Raw genomic sequence first — 19,442 nt, 5'->3', positions numbered from 1 at the left:
TTAAAGTTCAAATGGTAAATTACACCCGATTGGCATGAAAATTGGCATTTCAAATTATATTTATTTAAATAGTAATAAAATATATATAATTTATTTAAATAGTAATATAATATATATATATATATATATTTATATTTATAGGACTATGACGTTAACTCAACCACTAGTTCAATGGTGTGCAGCAAATGTTTTGCCCATATGGTCTCGAGTTCGAGACTTTACTTTGTTAATAATTATTTAAAAATTTTAAAACTCTTATTTCATATGTTAAAACCCTAGCAATAGTTTTTTCTCCTAGCCGCCCCCTTCTCCAAATTCTTTTCTCTTCCTCTAGAGCCGTCACCCTCCCTAAATTTTTTTTCTCTCTTGAAGAGACGCTACTGTCAAGCATAGTTTGGAAGCTTTTTTTTCACTTTGAGCTCTAGTTTAATTGTAGGTCATTTCCTCTTCCTTTTCCTCTTACTCTGAAATCTGGAACTACCTCTGGATCCCTCCTCATTTCTTACTCAAAAGAACTCAGTCAACGATTCTTCTTCCAACTCAAAATCATCAACTCGATCTCGTAGCCAGGAGGCGTTTGTGCTAATTGAGGAAGAGATAAAAATACCCTAGTAGTTTTTAGGGAAAAATAAAAAATAACCGCTGCTCCTCCTCTGCACGCTTCGCCAATCGCTCCCTCCGACGAGGTTTGCACGATCTTCATAACGGGATTGCCCGAAGACGTGAAGGAGAGAGAGCTGCAAAACCTTCTGCGGTGGCTACCTGGCTATGAAGCTTTTCAGGTTAACTTCAAAGGCGAGAAGCCTATGGGATTCGCTCTCACCGCCAAAGACGCTCTTCAGGTCTAGACTGTTTGATCTCAAAATTTTTGGATTTTGAATTGAATTATGGTTTTTGATTGATTTTTTGGTGTAGGAGATGGTTTTTGATGCGAGTCAAAGTCGGTGTTGCACACGGAGATGGCGAAGAAGAATCTGTTTGTGAAAAGAGGTGGTGAAAATTGAAACTCAAACTCGCTTTGATTTTTCTTAATTTTTTGCCTTTTATTTTATTGCAGTTATATGTGAAATTAGCTTAGATTAGAGGATAGACTCTAGAGAGTATAAGATTTGTTGGATCTTTACATATATATATATATATGTGTGTAGGAATTTTGATTGGAAACCAGTAGAATCGACTTTGTGTGTGTAGGAATTTTGATTGGAAACTAATAAAATCGAAGTTTTGTGTGTGTGAGTGAGTGAGTGAGTTTAGGAATTTTGATTGGAAACTAGTGATATTGAATTTGTGTGTGTGAGAGAGTGATTGTGTGTAGGAATTTTTTGTTACTTAGTTTTGGGTTTTGTTACTTACCTGCGGATTATATATAGTTAACGGGCAGTTAGCTTACAGATTTTAATATTTCAATGCAGGTTGGATATAGGCACATTGATTGTGCTTAAGTTTACGACAATGAGAAGGAGGTAATTTTGCATAACACCAGATATTGTATATCATTTTAGTTGCCATTTCATATCATGACATTTTGTTAAGTCATTCAACTTTGGTCAGATCTACTCTCAAGTGTTTTTTTTTTTTTTTCCTAAAAATGTTTTTGACCAAAGTTTGACAATGGTTAAAAAGTATTATTAGAATTGAAATTTATACATATTTATGAAAGAAAAACCAGCTGTGACCAAAGTTTGAAAATGGTTAAAAAGTATTATTAGAATTGAAATTTATACATATTTATGAAGGAAAAACCAGCTGTCCCCAAGTTGCAGGGGTACTATATAGTGCATTTCACCTTTCATGTCACTGTGTGGTCTATGAAGCTTACTGCTTGATTTGCTAAGAAATTACTAAAAGCTAGCAGAAGTAACCATATTCCTTAGAATAATTAAGAAATGGTCAATAGTCATCTCTTTCATCTTCATGGCATGGCTCACTCCTGATATTTTCTAAGTCAACCAAGTTTGGGGCAATGTTAGGATTTAGTTGTGAGCAATTTAATAAATCATGTTAAATATAAATAATTTGATATTGTTATAACACCTCCCTCACATATTTACGATGATTGGTTGAATCTGATATTGCTTTGGAAGCTGAGATTGTGTGCAGAAATGATCGAAATCCTGCTTTTCAGATATTTGGATCTTAGGAGTGTAGAACACTAGAACTAAATAGGGTTTATTTGATGAGAAAAAGTTATAAACAAGTCACTAGCCACACAACGGGGGATTTGAATTGTTATGCCACTGAGTTATAAAGCTTTTGGCGACCATTACACTATTAAAGGGTCAACAAAAGACATTATAAATTCATGTGTATTGGTTGTGCAAATTTACAATACAGTTTACCTTGTCCTCTACCTTGTACTTCAGCCTTAAATTCCAGATAGAGTGTACATTGATCTCATATGCTAGGTTGAGAATTCAGATAGTCTACTAAACTTTAAAGTTAATGACCCGGGTGGCTTTTCCCTATTTGTCCCTAGCTCCTAGCCCCACAACCACAACCTCTCTCTCTCTAACAAAATATGGTTTTTTCCTCTCACATACTTCCTGTCTTCTTCTTCTTCTTCTTCTTCTTCTTCTTCTTTTTTATAAAATCCTTATAAAAGAAAAATTGCAAGTAAAATTGGCAGTGAGTGAAGTGTGAAGATTGGGGGAAGGACAGAGAGAAAGGGAAATGGAAAAAGACGGAGAGGTTGTGTGCGTTACCGGAGGTAGCGGGTGCATTGGATCTTGGCTCGTCCGTGAACTCCTCCATCATGGCTACAATGTCCATGCCGCCGTCCAAGATCTCAGTTAAAAAAACCAAATTTGCTCGATCGATCTTCCATCACTTTATTATTATTATTATTATTCTCCTAAGCCACTATCTGTTCTGATGCAGAGGATGAGAATGAAACGAAGCATTTAGAAGGTCTAGAAGGAGCCGAAACTCGTCTCCGTCTCTTCCAGATTGATCTCCTTAACTACCCCTCCATTCTCCGCGCTATTAATGGCTGTGCCGGAGTCTTCCACCTCGCCTCTCCCTGCATCGTCGATCAAGTCCAAGATCCCCACGTTTGTGCTCCGATCCTCCTCTATCTTTAAACATTGGATATTCTCTTGCAGCTGGAATTGATTTAGTTTTACGTGGTTCCTGTTTTTCTAGATTAAAACGACAGCGCAGTTAGATGTAGCTCTTTCATTTTTTGGAACTACTGCTTCGGAGGATTTTAAGTTGAATGAATTCGAAGAAGCCTGTGGTGTTGGTATGTCAAATTTTACATGTTTAGGATGATCATTTCGTAGTTTGTTTTTTTGTATGTCAAAATTTGAATTGGAGTGCTTCTCTCTAGCCTGCTGATGGTCTCATTATTTCTTACCCTAATTTAATTTAATTTTTTTGTGTGTCTGTGTAATTTTATTATGTATTTTCTAACTTCTTCTTTCTAGATATTGATTTTCATTTGTTTTTGCAACCAGGTGTTGAGGTTTCAGTCGAAGAAATTGAACAAGCTGTAAATGAGGTTTTTGAAGAGAATAAGAATGTGATTTTGGAGCAACACTATTGAACAAATGGTTAGTGACTTTATTCTATGGAATTTCTGATAATTTAATACATGTACTTTGATTTCCTTAATTTTTAAAAATGGCTTATCATATTATGATGTAGACATGTTGTAAATATTGTTACACTTTGACATGGAACAATCTCTTGGACAATTGGTTTGTTAAGGGGTCATATTGTGGGGTATTTGTGTCACTATGCTTGTGTGTGTAGATGCATCACTAATCAACCTTAATTTATTTTTGTATTGCCAATTCAGTTCATGCTATGCCATCTTTTTCTTTTTATTGTGAAATTTTGTTACTATGTGGTTCTGTGATCGTTTGTTCCTGCCTATTCCTAGTTGTAGGCATTTAACCTCTACCATTATGCTGCATGATTCCGTTCTATTCAGCATTTGAATTTGTGTTCTATTTCTTTGTGTGTAGTGGGTGAATTGTTAGGGCACGTTAGGAGGCGGCACGCATGGGGTGATCCAAAAATCGTGAAGGTAATTTTTTTTTTTAAATTTTTATGTTAACTTCGGTTATGACTGGATCAATTTTTGTTGTTTCACTTTAATAGTGTTTTAACATCATTGATCATACTTTATAGAAACCAACACAACTTTGGTATTTGCTTGTCAGGTTTGTCTGGACATTAGAACAATAAAACTGTCCGCAAATTCTCTTGGGTAGCTTTTTGTTGTACTTTTTTTTAAAATGTTTTGCGTTTAATTATATTGGTTGACTCATCAATCTCTCCTTCTCTCTCTCTAAATATAGACACACACATATGTAATCCCAAATTGAATTGTTTTTGGGGTATATGGCTTTGTACTTGTGCAGAGAATGTACCCTCGTTTTGGAAATTTTTTGTGTTTTGTATCCTGGAAATTGTTATAGAACATTTTTATATTGTTTGTATGTTAATCTTGTTAAATTTGTGATGCAATCCATCTAGATAGTTAGTACATATTTCATTTGACTTGACTCCATATTATGTATAGTAATGATGCAGTAGCCTGATGTATTAACATTACTCATTAGCTTATAGCAGCAGCAGTAGTTAGAAGAATAATCTAGTAGTTTTAGTGTAAAATTGTAATAAGCAACTTTAAGTAACAGCTAGAGTTAGCTAGAGCTTTTGTAACTCAATTAGTTAGCAACCAAGGCTGTTAGCTAGAAGTTAGTAATTCTATTAGCAGTTTGTATAGCTAGCATTAGGCCCTGTGCTGAGTATGTTAAATTCCTTAGAAGTTAGTACTTAAGCATGGCATGTATAAATATCCCTAAGATGTACAAATTATTCAGTTTTGAATGCAATTACATAGATTAGCCTAGTGCTATTTTGAAGAGATGTATTATGTTGCATTTTTGTTCATTGTTGTGCTCCTAATGTCTTAGTGGAGCTAAAATTATTACAGGTTATTTGTAATACCCAGGAGGAAAAAAAAAAAAAAAAACCTATAGCGGCGGGCGAAACCGCCGCTAAAAGGCACACAGGGTATGTTGTACATGAAGTCCTATAGCGGCGCTTATTTACCGCCGCTATAGGTGACAACTTATAGCGGCGGGCCTATCCCGCCGCTAAAAGGCCACATAACTTGAATGGAAACCTTATATGGCGGCGGTTTTTAGCCCACCGCAATAGACCAAAAGCGCCGCTAAATGGTGGATCTATTGCGGTGCTTTTACCGACCGCCGCAATCGACCTATAGCGGCACTGCAACACTGGCGGGACAGCCCGCCGCAATAGCACCCGCCGCTATAGGTCAAATGTACCTTTAGCGGCGATTTTTTGGGCTTTAGCGACGTTTTTGGCCCGCCGCAATAGCCCGTTTTTCTTGTAGAGAAGATTGTTGGTTGCAAATTTTTTCAGTTCATCCACACGATGAAGATCAAGAAGATGCTTGGTCACAAAACCCTATGGTGCACATGCACAGCAACTTCTGCAAGAACTTCGTCTCTGATCACAATTTGCTTGAATAGAGCTTGCTCAAAACTTGTGCAACTTGTGAACTGTTTGACAGCCCTTAAAACAATCCTCTTATATGTCTAGGGTTAGGAGAAAAAAAAGCCCAAAGACATATTCATGGATTCTAAGAAAATCATATTAGAATTCTGAAATTCTTAAACCTCGACAGATAGGAGGTGTCGAGAAGGTGTCAAGCACACTGGACTTTTAATAGCTTTCTTAAACTCGATAGATACAGCTGTCGAGCTTTAATGAAATTGCACTATCAGCTTGTTTCTTGGACAGACTTGAAGGCTTCAACACTTGATCTTGAAATATGGTTTCTTGAAGTATTTAAACACATCCTAAATCTATCCAAATACAAGTGAAGTGCGTTTTGTCAAAGGACAAGCCAATTACATAAAATCATGACATATGTTCTTAACATGTGAAACACATATGTCCTAACAATTTCCCCCTTTGGCAATCCGTGACAAAACCACAGCAATCAAATGAGCATATGAAAGAAGTCATAAATCACTCAACTCATATTCACTTGTTGAATACAATAAAATCTATCCTAACACAAACTTTTGAAAATTTTTGTAAGAAGAGAGTTTATGGCAAGTAGACTTTGACAACCTGTATTTCTGAAACATTTTAAACAAAACTCATCAAGGTATCTTTGTGTAAAACAGAAATAATAGATTTCATACAAGTTTAAGAAACATGTGTATTAAGGAAGAAAAGAAACAATACAAGAAGGGGTAGGTGAAAGAAAAACATACATCAATATAAATAAGGAGATAAGTAAAATGTATGTCAATAAATGGTCACAAGACCTCATGTACAAGAATAATGTATCTGAAAAGAAAGAAAAGAAAAGATACATAATATCCTCACGACATCCCTCAAATGAACATATGAACACTCCCCCTAACAAAATGGTCCTATACTAACTCTCTCCCTAAGAATGACTACTCTCATATCCAAAACTACTCTTCCTTTTTGTCACGAGTTACAAAGGGTAAGAGTGTCAAGTAAACATCTTATCGGTAGAGTTAGCATCTCTATCAGCATCATTCGAAGCATCATCGTCATCACCATCATTGTCATCCTCATCCTCAGAATCAGAAGCCACGGGAGAAGGTGGTGAAGGAGTAGCCTTAGAAGCAAAACCACCCATGGACGCCTGTCACCGTGCAATACGACCAACACGAACGTTCACCTGATACAATTCCGTAGAGAGTCTATCTAGGCGAGCATCCATGAGTTGCAGCTGCGTCATGATGTCTCCTAAAGTCACATCGCTTGAAGAAGAGGGAGGAGCAGACATGGATGGAGCAGAACGGGATAGAGCTAAACGGGAGGGAGGAGCTGCTGAATCCGACTGTCGCGACCGAAACTGGGCCTCGCTACGTTTAATGGTAGCGTAATCTATGACACACATGATGGTGAAATGGTCGGAAGAGGGAAAAGGAACGGAAAAATGGCGTCAGATCCTCGTGATAGCGGAAGGAAAAATGAGCTTATCACGGGACGTTGAATCTAGATGAACGTCTATAATAGAGAGAATGAAATGAGAAGGTAAATCTATAGTAAGATGCTCAAGAAGAGATAACAAAAATCGAGCACGAGGCTCTGTAAAGGTGTTATAGTGAGAGAATGGATGTAAAACAAAAGTCATCACCATGTTCATGAATCTAGGACCATTGGCAAAAGGTCGACATGGTGTAAATAGACGCTCACCCCAAACAGAAGGGCGCTCACAGAAAACAGATATGAGCTCATCCCTGGACATAGTCCTTAGACGCTCACAACTAGAATAGTCAGGAAACTCTATCCTAGGGACCCGAAACACATTCGCAACAAGTTGCGGTGTGATAGGAATGCGCGTACCTCGAACACAAGTAAAGAAAAGAGGTACTGAATGATCAATCTCATGCATGTTGGAGTAAAACTCCTGGATAAGCACGAGAGGACAAGTGACCGGGACGTCACACAGTGACTCCCATCCCCTACTGTGTGACAGAAGGAAGGTCGGTGTTGGCGTTTCAAATGAATGCCTTGTCTAGAAAAGTTCTCCGAGAATTCCTTAAAGGCATCATCATCACGGAACCGAATATGAGATAGTGTAGGATCAGAGGACAAAGAAGCTCCGGAACGAAGAGGGTTCCGGGTTAGAGTGGATTTACACTTAGGTGTCATAGACACGACTAACATAAACAGAAAGAGAGGGAGAGAAAGAAAGACAATCAAAAAAGTCCCAAGCAATTTCAAATATAACAAGTATATTGAAAAGAGAGTACATATGCATGGGAAATGCATGAACATGTGACATGCAAAGGAAATTGCATCATGGGCTCAGCCCAATCCAAACTTATCAGCACATAAACAGATAGCACACATCTAAATGCATGACAATACTATTATAATGCTAATGTGATGCAATGTATGAGGTTTTAAACTCATTTAAGTGAGAACTCATCCCAAAATTTCAATAATAACTCATCAATTTTGAAAAACCCCAAAATTTTTCAAAAACCCCAAAACCTAGGTTTCAAAACATGAAATGCATGAATGTGAAAGGATTAGAAGCTTACCAAGTGAAGAAATTCTTGAAAAGGCTTGAAGAATCCTTGAGGAACAAAAATTGGAGTGAGATGAGAACATTTGGGAGAGAAAAGAGAGAAGTATCGAGAGAGAGATCGAGTGAAATGAGTTCCGGATCGTACAGGGAGCTTAAATAGTGCTAGCAATAAATCTCGACAGATGCAGGTGTCGAGAGGTATCGAGATATTTGTCGAGGAAGGTGTCGAGAAAAAGGTCATCGACAACTGAGGTATCGAGGAGGTGTCGAGGAACAACCCAACAGAATCAAGAATAGAAGCTCGATCGATCCACTAGGTGTCGAAAAGCTATCGAGGATGCAGACCCATTCTCGATCGATCCACTAGGTATCGAGAAGCTGTCGAAATTGCGATAAGAAAAAGCTGAAGAAGTTCGACAGACAGCAAGGTATCGAGGAGGTATCGGGGAGGTGTCAAGCCAGATTTTAAAAACAGTTTTTCGAGATGTGAAAAACACAAACATGAATGCAATCTAACATGCAACTCAACCAATGATCCAATCAAAATATTAAGCTCTCAAAATCATCTCTCAATAACAATTTTAAGCACATAGATCTTCAAACACACACACACACACACTAAACAAGTCTAACCAATTTTATATTTCAAAACAACTCAAGACAGTTTAGTGAGCATATATTAACACATGTAAAATCTTGTGATGGCCAAATCACATTGTACCTGCACATGTATCAAGAATAGCAAAGAATATTGCATGTTGTGTATGAAAAATATCGCAAGATTGCATAAGTGTATACATGTTATGACGATTTGAGATATGAGAAAATTACTTTAACTCACACATAATCATAACTGCTTGATGGGGACTATTACCTTCAAGGTACATCCTATAACTCCCACATCTCCTAGAATACACGCTTGCAATCATTTTTAAAGCATTTTTGATCTTTTTGTTTTTGATTTTTCTTTGCATATTTTTCTTTTAAGCATATCATGCATGAACATATTAGAGAGAGAAAAGAAATACCCAATGATATTTGATATTTCAATTTTGCTATGCCTAAGCACACCAATGTCATTAACACTGCACTTTTACTATGCCGAAGCATACATGTGTCATATTATAATTGGTGGGTAACAGTGGTGAGATGGTTATTAATGTCTTTCTTTTAGGATTTTTTAGTTATTCCCGTAAAAAAGAGTGATATGAGTGTTAAGTATAAGAAATAACATAATCTTACTCATCACTAACAAAAGCCACAAAGTTCACTTGCTTAGTTGTGCATAGAGATGCTCATCTAAACTACAAATGATACAAAGTTTAGAAGACTTTGTTTCAATGGCCATCCAAGATATACAAGTACCAATGTACACAAAACACACACTGTTTTTGTATTTTTCTGTTTTTTCAATTTTTTTATTTTTTTTTTATTTTTATATGAAAAAAAAAACCAACAACAACAACAACAACATGTTAAACAACCAAAGTATAAAAACTAGACTGACTCAAAACTTGAAAGCAAAACACATAAATAATGCACACACAAAAACAAGAAGAGAGAAAGAAAAGTGACAGAATCACTTGGAGCCCTTTTCCTTCCACACCCTAGAAGAACCTTTCCTTTTATTAAACCCCTGAACCGGGGGTAAGGGGGAAAAACCGTTCAAGTTCAAAAGGAACATGAGGGCTTTAAGAAGATCTCCAAGGGGAGCAAGAGAGGATTGAAGCTGATTCTGGTTCCCAGATGCTATCATGTCGTTGCTCTGTTGAGTGGCAAGCCACTTGTAGCAATTTGGTCGAGTATGACCGGCAGCTCCACAATGATGACAGAGATGCTGCTTCTTTTCTTTAGACTTTTGAGAGTTAGCCTTCTTAGCCTAGGGATTTTAACATCTTTCTTCTCGAGTTTAGGGGGTGCTCCTAAGATAGATTTACCCTTATCTATATTCTCACTAGCTAATTTAGTTTTAATCTCATTGTTCTCAATTTTAACATTATTAGCAAGAGGAACAAAAACAGTAGTACTAGTAGAAGCAGTATTAGAGAAAGAAAGACCATACCCTAAACCTGTTTGATCTGAAACAGATTTTTGAATGCTGAGCATATCATCAAGCTTTGCACTTGAGGTCCTCTCTAATTGAGCTCTGACTTGAAACAGCTCCACTTCAAGCTTCTTGGTCTTCTCAGTCAAGAAATTGTTCTCGAACCTCAGTACTCCAATAGTCTGATTAGCCTCATCAAACTTTGTGGAAAGCTCCTCATGGTTAAGTTCCACATCACTGAGTTTCTTGGTGGTTAGCCTATACAGTTTCTCATGCTTCTCAGAAAGCTTGTATATTTTCTCATAAGCTCTATGTATGTCATCTTGATCATCCATCTTTTCAAGTTTGGATTTCACCAATTCCTCTTCAACCATATCTTTAACAATCCCATCATTAGGATCAACAGTGGCAGTGAAGGCATTCAAGATTCTGTCATCCTCATTGTCGGAATCATCCTTAGGCTCAGTGTCGCTTAAGGTAGCAGCAAGTGCCTTGCTCTTCCCAATGCTCTTAAGATATGTAGGACACTCATGTTTCATGTGACCGAAGCCTTGACACCCAAAGCACTTAGGTCCTGTGGGAACAGTATGCTGACCACCTTCCTTAGCATCATTCTTCCCTTTGTTTTGGCCTTTAAACTGAGAAAAACTGGATTGCCTGCAGTCCTTGTCGAAGCCCTTTCCATTTGCGTACTTCATAAACTTCTTGAACTGCTTGGTGATATAGGACTTCATTTTGGAATCTTCATCATCTGAAGACTCATCTGTCTCACTGCTCTTAGCTTTCAAAGCCATGCTCTTGCTTTTACCTGACTTGCCTATTCTTGTCAACCCTAGCTCGTAGGTCTGTAAATTTCCAACTAGCTCAGTTAGAGGAATCTTGTTAATATCCTTCGATTCCTCAATTTCCGTAATCTTGACATGAAATCTCTCGGGTAGAGATCTGAGCACTTTTCTTATAATCTTGGGTTTAGGAATGGTTTCCCCAAGATTGAAGACTGAGTTCACTATGTCATTTAGCTTGGCATAGAACTCGTCAAATGACTCATCCTCCTCCATCTTTATCTCTTCAAAGCTTGTAGTGAGCCTCTAAAGTTTTGAGTCCTTGACAGCCTTAGTACCCTCATAAGTTTTCTAGAGGATAGTCCATGCTTCCTTAGCAGTTTCAATAAAGGATATCTTCTTGAACTCCTCATTGGTGATTGCACTGAATAAAGCATTCAATGCCCTGCTGTTGAAATTTGCCGCCTTGATCTTGGCTTCATCCCAATCGGCCGGTGCTTCCTTTGGCTTAGTCCAGCCAACTTGACAGCTTACCACACATTTTCATCTAAATACTGCAAGAAAGCTTTCATGTGTACTTTCCAATATGCATAGTTAGTGCCATCAAATAAAGGAGGTATGATTAATGACTGTCCTCTATCCATGACAAATAGGAGTCAAAACATCAACGCAGCAAAGATTAAACCCTAATCAGAGTGTACCTGCTCTGATACCACTTGATAGACCACAAATTGAATGACCCTTTGTGATAGTGATAGAAATTAATTAATTAATTAATTAGCCAAGTTATTAATTAATCAATTTATCATGCAAACGCGTGGTAGCATAAACAAATCACCAATAAACTAATTAAGCAGCGGAAAATAAATAACACGGTGATTTGTTTACGAATGGGGAAAATCTAACGATAAAAATCCTACTGGGTGATTTTTAGGTCATCACTCCCGAAACTCCACTATTATTACAACAAGCGGTTACAAGTAAAGGAATCCCAAGTACCTTACCAACCTACAGTTGAACCCTTACTCTAATACCCAATTGGACTTGTTCTGTAGTGACAGTTCCCCTTTCTGATGCACGACTCCAAAGTACGTGACTAACCAATTGCGCGGATCCCAATACATGACTTCAATCACTAACTAAGAAGATTGTTGGTTGCAAAGTTCTTCAGTTCATCCACACGATGAAGATCAAAAAGATGCTTAGTCACAAAACCCTATGGTGCACATACACAACAACTTCTTCAAGAGAAAGAGATAAACTAGGGCAAGAATTTCGTCTCCGGTCATAATTTGCTTGAACAAAGTTTGCTTAAAGCTTGTGCAACTTGTGAACTGTTTGACGGACCTCAAAACAATTCTTTTATATATCTAGGGTTAGGAGAAAAGAAAGTCCAAAGACATATTCACGGATCCCAAGAAAATCATATTAGAATTTTGAAATTCTTAAACCTCGACAGATAGGAGGTGTCGAGAAGGTGTCAAGCACACCGAACTTTTAACAACTTTCTTAAGCTTGATAGATACAGCTGTCGAGCTTTAATGAAATTGCACTATCAGCTTGTTTCTTGGACAGACTTGAAGGCTTCAACACTTGATCTTGAAACATGGTTTCTTGAAATATTTAAACACATCCTAAATCTACCAAAATACATGTAAAGTGCGTTTTGTCAAAGGATAAGTCAATTACATAAAATCATGACATATGTTCTTAACATGTGAAACACATATGTCCTAACATATAGCAAGATTTAATTACAATATTTAGGTGTTATTCTTTAACTTCCTCTTTTAAAATTCTGTCATGTGGATTTTTTTTTTTTTTTTATAAGATAAAAGTGTATTGTTTAGTTAAGTAGCCATATAGCTGAATATTAAAAGAAAAACATAACAAATAATACTTAAGGTACTATACCAAAATTTTGTCCATTAAGATAAGTAGTCATTATTAAATTGCTAATTTAAATTTTAACGTTATCAATAATTTAAGCCAAATATAAATGAGTTATAAGTTACATATATTATTACTTTAAGCTTTGATATATCACTTAATATATATATATACCTTTTTTTGAACTTAAGGAACTTAAATTTTGTCCTATATTTATACCTCTTTTTTTTTTTTTTTTTTTTTTTTTTTTTTTTGAGAAATAAACACAAAGACACAAGTAAGTTAGTAACACACTATGCATGGGCCACACAGACTCGTACTCACATCACACAACGTACGCTATATCCCAAGTACTGCTCATTCCTTTTATTTTAGTTTTTGAATTAGTGGCCTAGCGACTCTTCGGGGTGCCCATATGGTAAAATATGCCTATCAAGTATTTTTACGATAATACTAAGTATTTTTAATACACACATGGAGAGAGAAAAGAAAGTTTTTTAAAGAAACTTACAGTGGTGTATATCCAAAAGGGCCTAACTTTTAAGTACACAGCACAAATTTTAAATTTCTTTAACTCACACTCATTTTCCAATGTGGGATTAACCTACTGTTTTTTTTTAGTTTTTTTTTTTTAGAATATTAAGTATTTTTAAAACACACACTGGGAGAGGGGAGAATGTTTTTTAAAGAAACTTATAATGGTGTATATTCAAAAGGACCTAACTCTTAGATATAGAGCACAACACATGCGTATCAAGTATTGGTATTAATATCATTGCTTCCTAAGTATTTCAATTAACTTAACTAGTAAAGTTTTTTACAATTGAATAAAAGATCTGAAATTCAATTCTCGCCTATATCAAAAATCGATTGGTGTCACTAATGACAAAGAGTTATCATCAGGAGTAGACGTCATAAGTTAAAATTCTCTTTCAAAATATTTGTGTGTGTGTGTATATATTTTAAGAATCTAATTTTTGTATTTTTAAAATATGTCCAAAGATATGTTTATGAATAAAATAATAAATAATATTTAATTGACATAAATTTTGATAGATGTATTTACTATTAGAACATATAGATCATTTAATCTAACAGTGAGATTTTCTTTTCAAGAAAATGTTAATTTTTTTGAAAGAGTTCAACCAAATTTTTATTTTTTTATTTTTTTTATATCTAGTACATTTTTTAATACTTAGTGCTAATTAAATAGGTAACAGCTTCACCCAATTATAAACACATATACAAGGATTAGTAGCTTAAATTTCAACTTATTTTTCCCCATCAAAATAGCTATTCCAAATGAAAGATATATATTTAGTAATAATTATCATTGACCAAGACCCTTGTAACTCAATTGGTGTTTTTTTTTTTTTTTTTTAGTTCCAATGATAAATAATTAACACATCATTTTAACTTCCAACTAGGAGTATAAATCTATGCCTTAGGATAGAAGCTAATTATAATGTGGGCTAAGCAGACTTCTGCCCACCTCTAACAAAGGTTGGTGTTGCAAGGGGTGGGCTTTTGATTTGAATTTGTTTGATGGAGGGTCACGTTTTATGCCAAGGACTGGGCCTGGGTCGAGTAAAAACTGATCCGAAAGAAATGGGCCTTGAGCTATACTACTAGTGGAATGGGCTTCGATACTTTGTCCTCCAACACGAGGTATCTCAATAATTACTGTTTTTTTACTTTTTCTTTTTCTTTCTCCTTTTTTTTTTTATTTTTATTTTTTTTTTATTTTTTATTTTTTATTTTTTTTAGAAAAGTGGAAAAACTACATTAGATACTTGAATTTGTGCTTCTCTGAATCTATAGCACCTAGTGCATCTTCAAAAAAATTTACAAAATTTAATAAATTTATATTAGATTGCAAATGGCCAATTTTATGCTAGTGGCCTAGCTACTTAACTTATTTATTTATTTTTTAATTTGTTTATAATATTATTGTCAATTTTTTCCAATAGTAAAAGAAAATGAATCATGGAAATTGCTAATGGAAAACAAATATTCACTCCTTAGGAAAATGTTATATGATAACGTGCTATAGGTAAGTTCTTATAAGTTCCTCAATTTTTGTATTTACGTATACTATTTAAGATTCAATGAATTTTTCTATTTTTCCTATCTTTCCCCGTTGTTCTTTTTCTTATAAATTTTTTTATATCTATATTGACATTTTCTATTAGTCCTTAATAATTAAAAATTATTTACAAATCAAAGAAATATTATTTATAATATGATTAGAATAAAGTTAATAAACTAATTTCTAAAGTCTAAAAAAATAGACTAATCTGTTAAAGATGCAACTTCACATAATTAATACAATCCCATAATAACCTCAACTTTATCCAAGCATATGGCATAGACGCATTATTTGATGAGTTAATACTTACTGATATTAATTTCATATTGATAATGAAATATATCATGGTTCATATTAAAAAGAAATGAGATTTTATTATGTGTTAAATAAATGAGGTTTACTTTATCTTGGGTAGTGTGATACATGTAACATGGTGAAGAAAACGTAAAATCTAACTTTCAATTTTGATAATGGTGTTCACACATACGCACACACAAATGTTAACTATCTACCATGTGAAAAAGGGTTAACAAAAAGTGAAGTCTCAAGCCCTTAGGAAAAATTGATTGTTAATGATGATTTTAAACTTTTTTAGGTGTTGTGTTATTTTTAATTAATATATTGTTATAATAAGGGTTAATTGCAATTAATTCACTTGTGATTTGGCCTAGTGGGTGTTGCACAAGAAATGCATGACGAGGCTTCGTATGGCTATATATGTTTGGTTGGCATTCCTACATACTAAGGGACTAACCACACTGGGAATGAAAGAGTAGTTTCATGGCGAATACAAATTCTTTTGTATCACTTTTTGTATATCATTCTATGTTTCACCAATCACAACGCAGGGCCGGCTGAAGCTATAGGCCATTTAGACAGTGGCCTAAGGCCCCCACTAATAAAGAGGCCCCCAAATAGTAATAATATATTATATAATATTATATAATATCCCATCAAAAAATTGTATAGTTTGAAAAAAAATTGTCTTAATCTTGAATATTTTCTCACACATGAAACTTATTTCGATATTGATGGCTTAGATTTATTTTCAGAACTAAAAGTTTTAAAAGAAGTTTTGCAAATAAATGAAAACTCTCTAATTAATGTACTAAATTATATAAAGAGGCTAGAATCTTTTTCAAATGCATGTATTGCTTTCAGAATATTATTAACTGTACTTGTTACAGTTGCTTCCGCATAAATAAGTTTTTCAAAATTAAAATTAATAAAATCCTATTTAAGATCAACTATGTCACAAGAAAGATTAAGTGGATTAGCCATATTACCAATTAAAAAGGAAATGTTAGCGGAACTTGAATGCATAAATTTAATTAGTAATTTTGCCTCTCAAAAAGCAAGAAAAATAAATTTTAATTGAAAAAAATATATGAATTTATAATTAAATATAATAAAAGGCCCCATTTAAAGATTTCGCCTAAGGCCCCTAAATTCATTGAGTCGGCCCTGTCACAACGTGACATGTTTTGATTTTATTTTCTTTATAAAATTATTGAAGTTTAAAATAGAAAGCAATCATACACATGGAAGTAGTGATTCCTCGAACATAGAGTGGTATACAAAAAGTGATACAAAGGATTTGCATTCTGTCATAGCACGATCCATACCAGTAGTGGCTAGTTCCACTCCATCCTACTGACCATTTATTATCGTTTAGTTTTGTTTGTTCCTTGTTTTCCGTTGATTCAAGAAGTTATATTTCTTCTTCAATCAAGGTGTCGAGGATCTTTAGAATTTGATGAAAAGAATCTATAAATTTTTGAACAGGAACTTGAGAGACAATAATATTTATGCTCGTGAAATATTATTGTCAAAGCAGACAAAATTGGCCTTTACCCCTTTCTATCAAACAATCTAGCATTTTGTCCCATTTCCCAAGCTAATTAGGGAAATACTTTTCTTTTGAAATTTGATTTTTTCAAAATCGAGTTAAGCCCTATAGTGACATTTTAAGGAGCCTATAGTAATGTTTTAAAGAGCCTATAGTGGTGTTTCTGAACTTAAGCTCCATGAACTCAAGTTATAGGTAAAAAGGAAAAAAAAAAAGTCCATGGAACTCAAGTTCATGGAGCTCGAGTTCCAAAACGCCACTGTAGGTCTTTAAAACGTCACTATAGGCTCCTTAAAACGTTACTATAGGGCTCCAATATATATATATATATATATATATATATTTTAAAAACTCAATTTTGAGAAAATCAAGTTTCAAATGAGAGGAATTTTCCTAATTAGTTTGGAAAAGGGGGCAAAATGCTAAATTTAAAAAAAAAAAAAAAATAAAAAGGGCAAAAACCCATTTTCTCCTTGTCAAAGCTAAGGCAATGCTCGTGAAACCAAAAGCTTATAGACTGAGCTTTATATTCCAATTCAAAATTCCTTGGACGAATCACATATCAAGTAGGAATTTGAGCTTGAATTGATTTTCTTAGTACGTTTAAGGTTTACTGCAAGGCTAGCCTAACCTAGTCTTCGATTATACCACATTTATATTAGACGTACTCTCACATATTTGCAATTACTAATGTGATTCAAATCTGACCACCAAAAAAAAAAAAAAAAAAACAAAACAAAAAGGGTGATTTTGTTGCAAATATTTGATTTGTTTTGGGTCAGGGGATTTTACGAATACAAATCACAAACTTGAAACGTGTTTAATTTTTTTTTTTTCATTTTAAAATTTGATTATTATATATAAAAAAAATCAACACAAATACATAACAAATTATGATTGATGAAACATAAAATAGAACACAAAATGTGAAAAAAATAATTTGTATCGTACACAATAATATATGTACTCGCAGTACTGCTGATCAACTGTGAACATAGAAATGACACCACAAAATTCTACCATATTCGACAGCAGCTGACTAAACCAATGGCAAAGTTCGTATAGGAAGAATACGACATACGTTATCATAAAAGGCAAGAAGCACCAATCTTAACATGATTTGCCGAGAACAGATGCTCTTAGAAATGGAATTAATGATTACCCTATCTCTTTCTATTCCTCCTATCTTAATATTGTCATTATTGATGATGTTCACGTGATCAAGAACATAATGCATTTTTTTTTTTTAATCTTAGATTTTCCTATCTTCTTTTCATTCCACAAAAGAAAAGATGAGCCATGCATAAACCCATATAGTCATATATATGGTATCTAGTAATTACAAGGGTTATATGCTAGTTATATTTTCAAACTTCAAAGCCAAAAGGAAGAGTGCATTAATACAATCGAATTACATATATAGCAGTTAATTAATATCTTGTTTTAATATATTGATTTTTATTCTTATCATTAATGTGCTTAAATATTTTTGATTTAATTCCACATATATAAATATATATATATATATATATATATATATATATATATATATTTTGCTTTAGAATAATGGATAGGAGGCATGACAAGTGTGGTTTTCCTAAGCGTAATAGTACTAGCACTAATTGCTCCTAAGTTAAGACCTCATTTTGTTGAAATATAAGAAGTACCCACATGTCGCTAGTGGGGAGGAATGACTCGAACGCAAAACACTCTGCATTGTTGAATCTTGTTGGCTAGAGACTCAAGATTTAATTCCATATTCCCTTATTCTCTTCTTGCTTATCTACCATTTCAAGATTTATTTCCTTATTAGAAAATTGACTTATTACCTTGGCATGGCCCCCATGGTAAGAGAAAAAAAAAAAAAAAAAAAAAATTCTTCTTCATGATAATAAAAGTGACTTCATTTTCATTATATATTCATCAGAAGGGTACACATATATTTGGTTACTACTAAACACACTCCTAATCAGGAACAGCATCCTCAAATGTAAGTAATCCGTAAATTAACCACTAATTATAATTAGTAAGGAAATTCGCCTTCATAATTACCCGGAGGATCATAGCTGCAAATGACAAACATCCACCCATTGTGGCACCTAACTCTGGCACACCCAAGATGAACAGAATCACGCCAAACAGCTTGAGTATAGTGTAGGCACTCACCACCGACACATGTGTTGGACTTGTGGTTGTAGTTAGGCTTCTCACTTACCCACAAATTCACTGCATCTACTCCGTTTAAGTTTTCATAACCTTCAGCTAGATTTTCTCCATAGGGCCCCCCACAATGTTCCAAGTTGCAGTCTCTTGATCTCTTATTAGCATAATCTTAAGCATAGGCTGCAATTGTGTTGTTCCATCCAATTGGACCAACGCCAACTTTGGCATGAACTACATTGTGTGCATGGACAAAGTCGAACTGGGAGTTTTGGGCTAGGGAGACATGAATTACTAAGAAGCATATGGCTAGCAAAAACTTGCTAAACCCCATTTTTATCATTATGAAAGGCGGAGCGAACTTTTCGATTTCTAGTTCTTAATGAAAATGTGATATACTATTAAGTATTGGTATATTTATTCATAGGCAAGAGAGCGGTGGTCATTATTGTTGGAAAAATTGGTTTTGCATCTCATACAAAACCCACAGCAGAAGCAACACAAGAATCTACTTCATTCATGATAGATAACATGTAACCTTAAACTCTAGATCAAAGAAAAGA

The 19,442-nt window shown here is 34.6% G+C and overlaps 1 protein-coding gene and 1 pseudogene across 4 annotated transcripts; one reads left to right on the top strand and one right to left on the bottom strand.

Moving 5' to 3' along the window:
- Positions 1-342: 342 nt before the first annotated feature.
- LOC115967971 (bifunctional dihydroflavonol 4-reductase/flavanone 4-reductase-like) lies at positions 343-4,445 on the top strand. Of its 4 annotated transcripts, XR_004086614.1 has the most exons (10): positions 343-382; positions 437-842; positions 916-990; positions 1,413-1,463; positions 2,627-2,788; positions 2,878-3,050; positions 3,142-3,241; positions 3,456-3,551; positions 3,969-4,030; positions 4,167-4,445. XR_004086614.1 is itself a non-coding variant. In XM_031087150.1 (6 exons), exons 1-4 carry the CDS (start codon positions 2,671-2,673, stop codon positions 3,542-3,544), a joined length of 480 nt encoding a protein of 159 aa, XP_030943010.1. In that variant the 5' UTR covers positions 2,556-2,670; the 3' UTR covers positions 3,545-3,551; positions 3,969-4,030; positions 4,167-4,445. The 4 variants fall into 4 exon arrangements, 1 of the variants encoding a protein (XP_030943010.1); XR_004086613.1 differs by lacking the exon at positions 2,627-2,788; XR_004086615.1 differs by lacking the exons at positions 2,627-2,788; positions 2,878-3,050; positions 3,142-3,241.
- A 14,297-nt stretch (positions 4,446-18,742) lies between these two features.
- On the bottom strand, positions 18,743-19,213 carry LOC115969562 (annotated as a pseudogene).
- Between the last annotated feature and the right edge of the window lie 229 nt (positions 19,214-19,442).

The sequence above is a fragment of the Quercus lobata genome, chromosome 11 (genome assembly GCF_001633185.2).
Source record: "Quercus lobata isolate SW786 chromosome 11, ValleyOak3.0 Primary Assembly, whole genome shotgun sequence".
NCBI lineage: Eukaryota > Viridiplantae > Streptophyta > Magnoliopsida > Fagales > Fagaceae > Quercus > Quercus lobata.
Note: the sequence above shows the minus strand (reverse complement) of the source record. Positions and strands in the feature narration are given on the sequence as shown.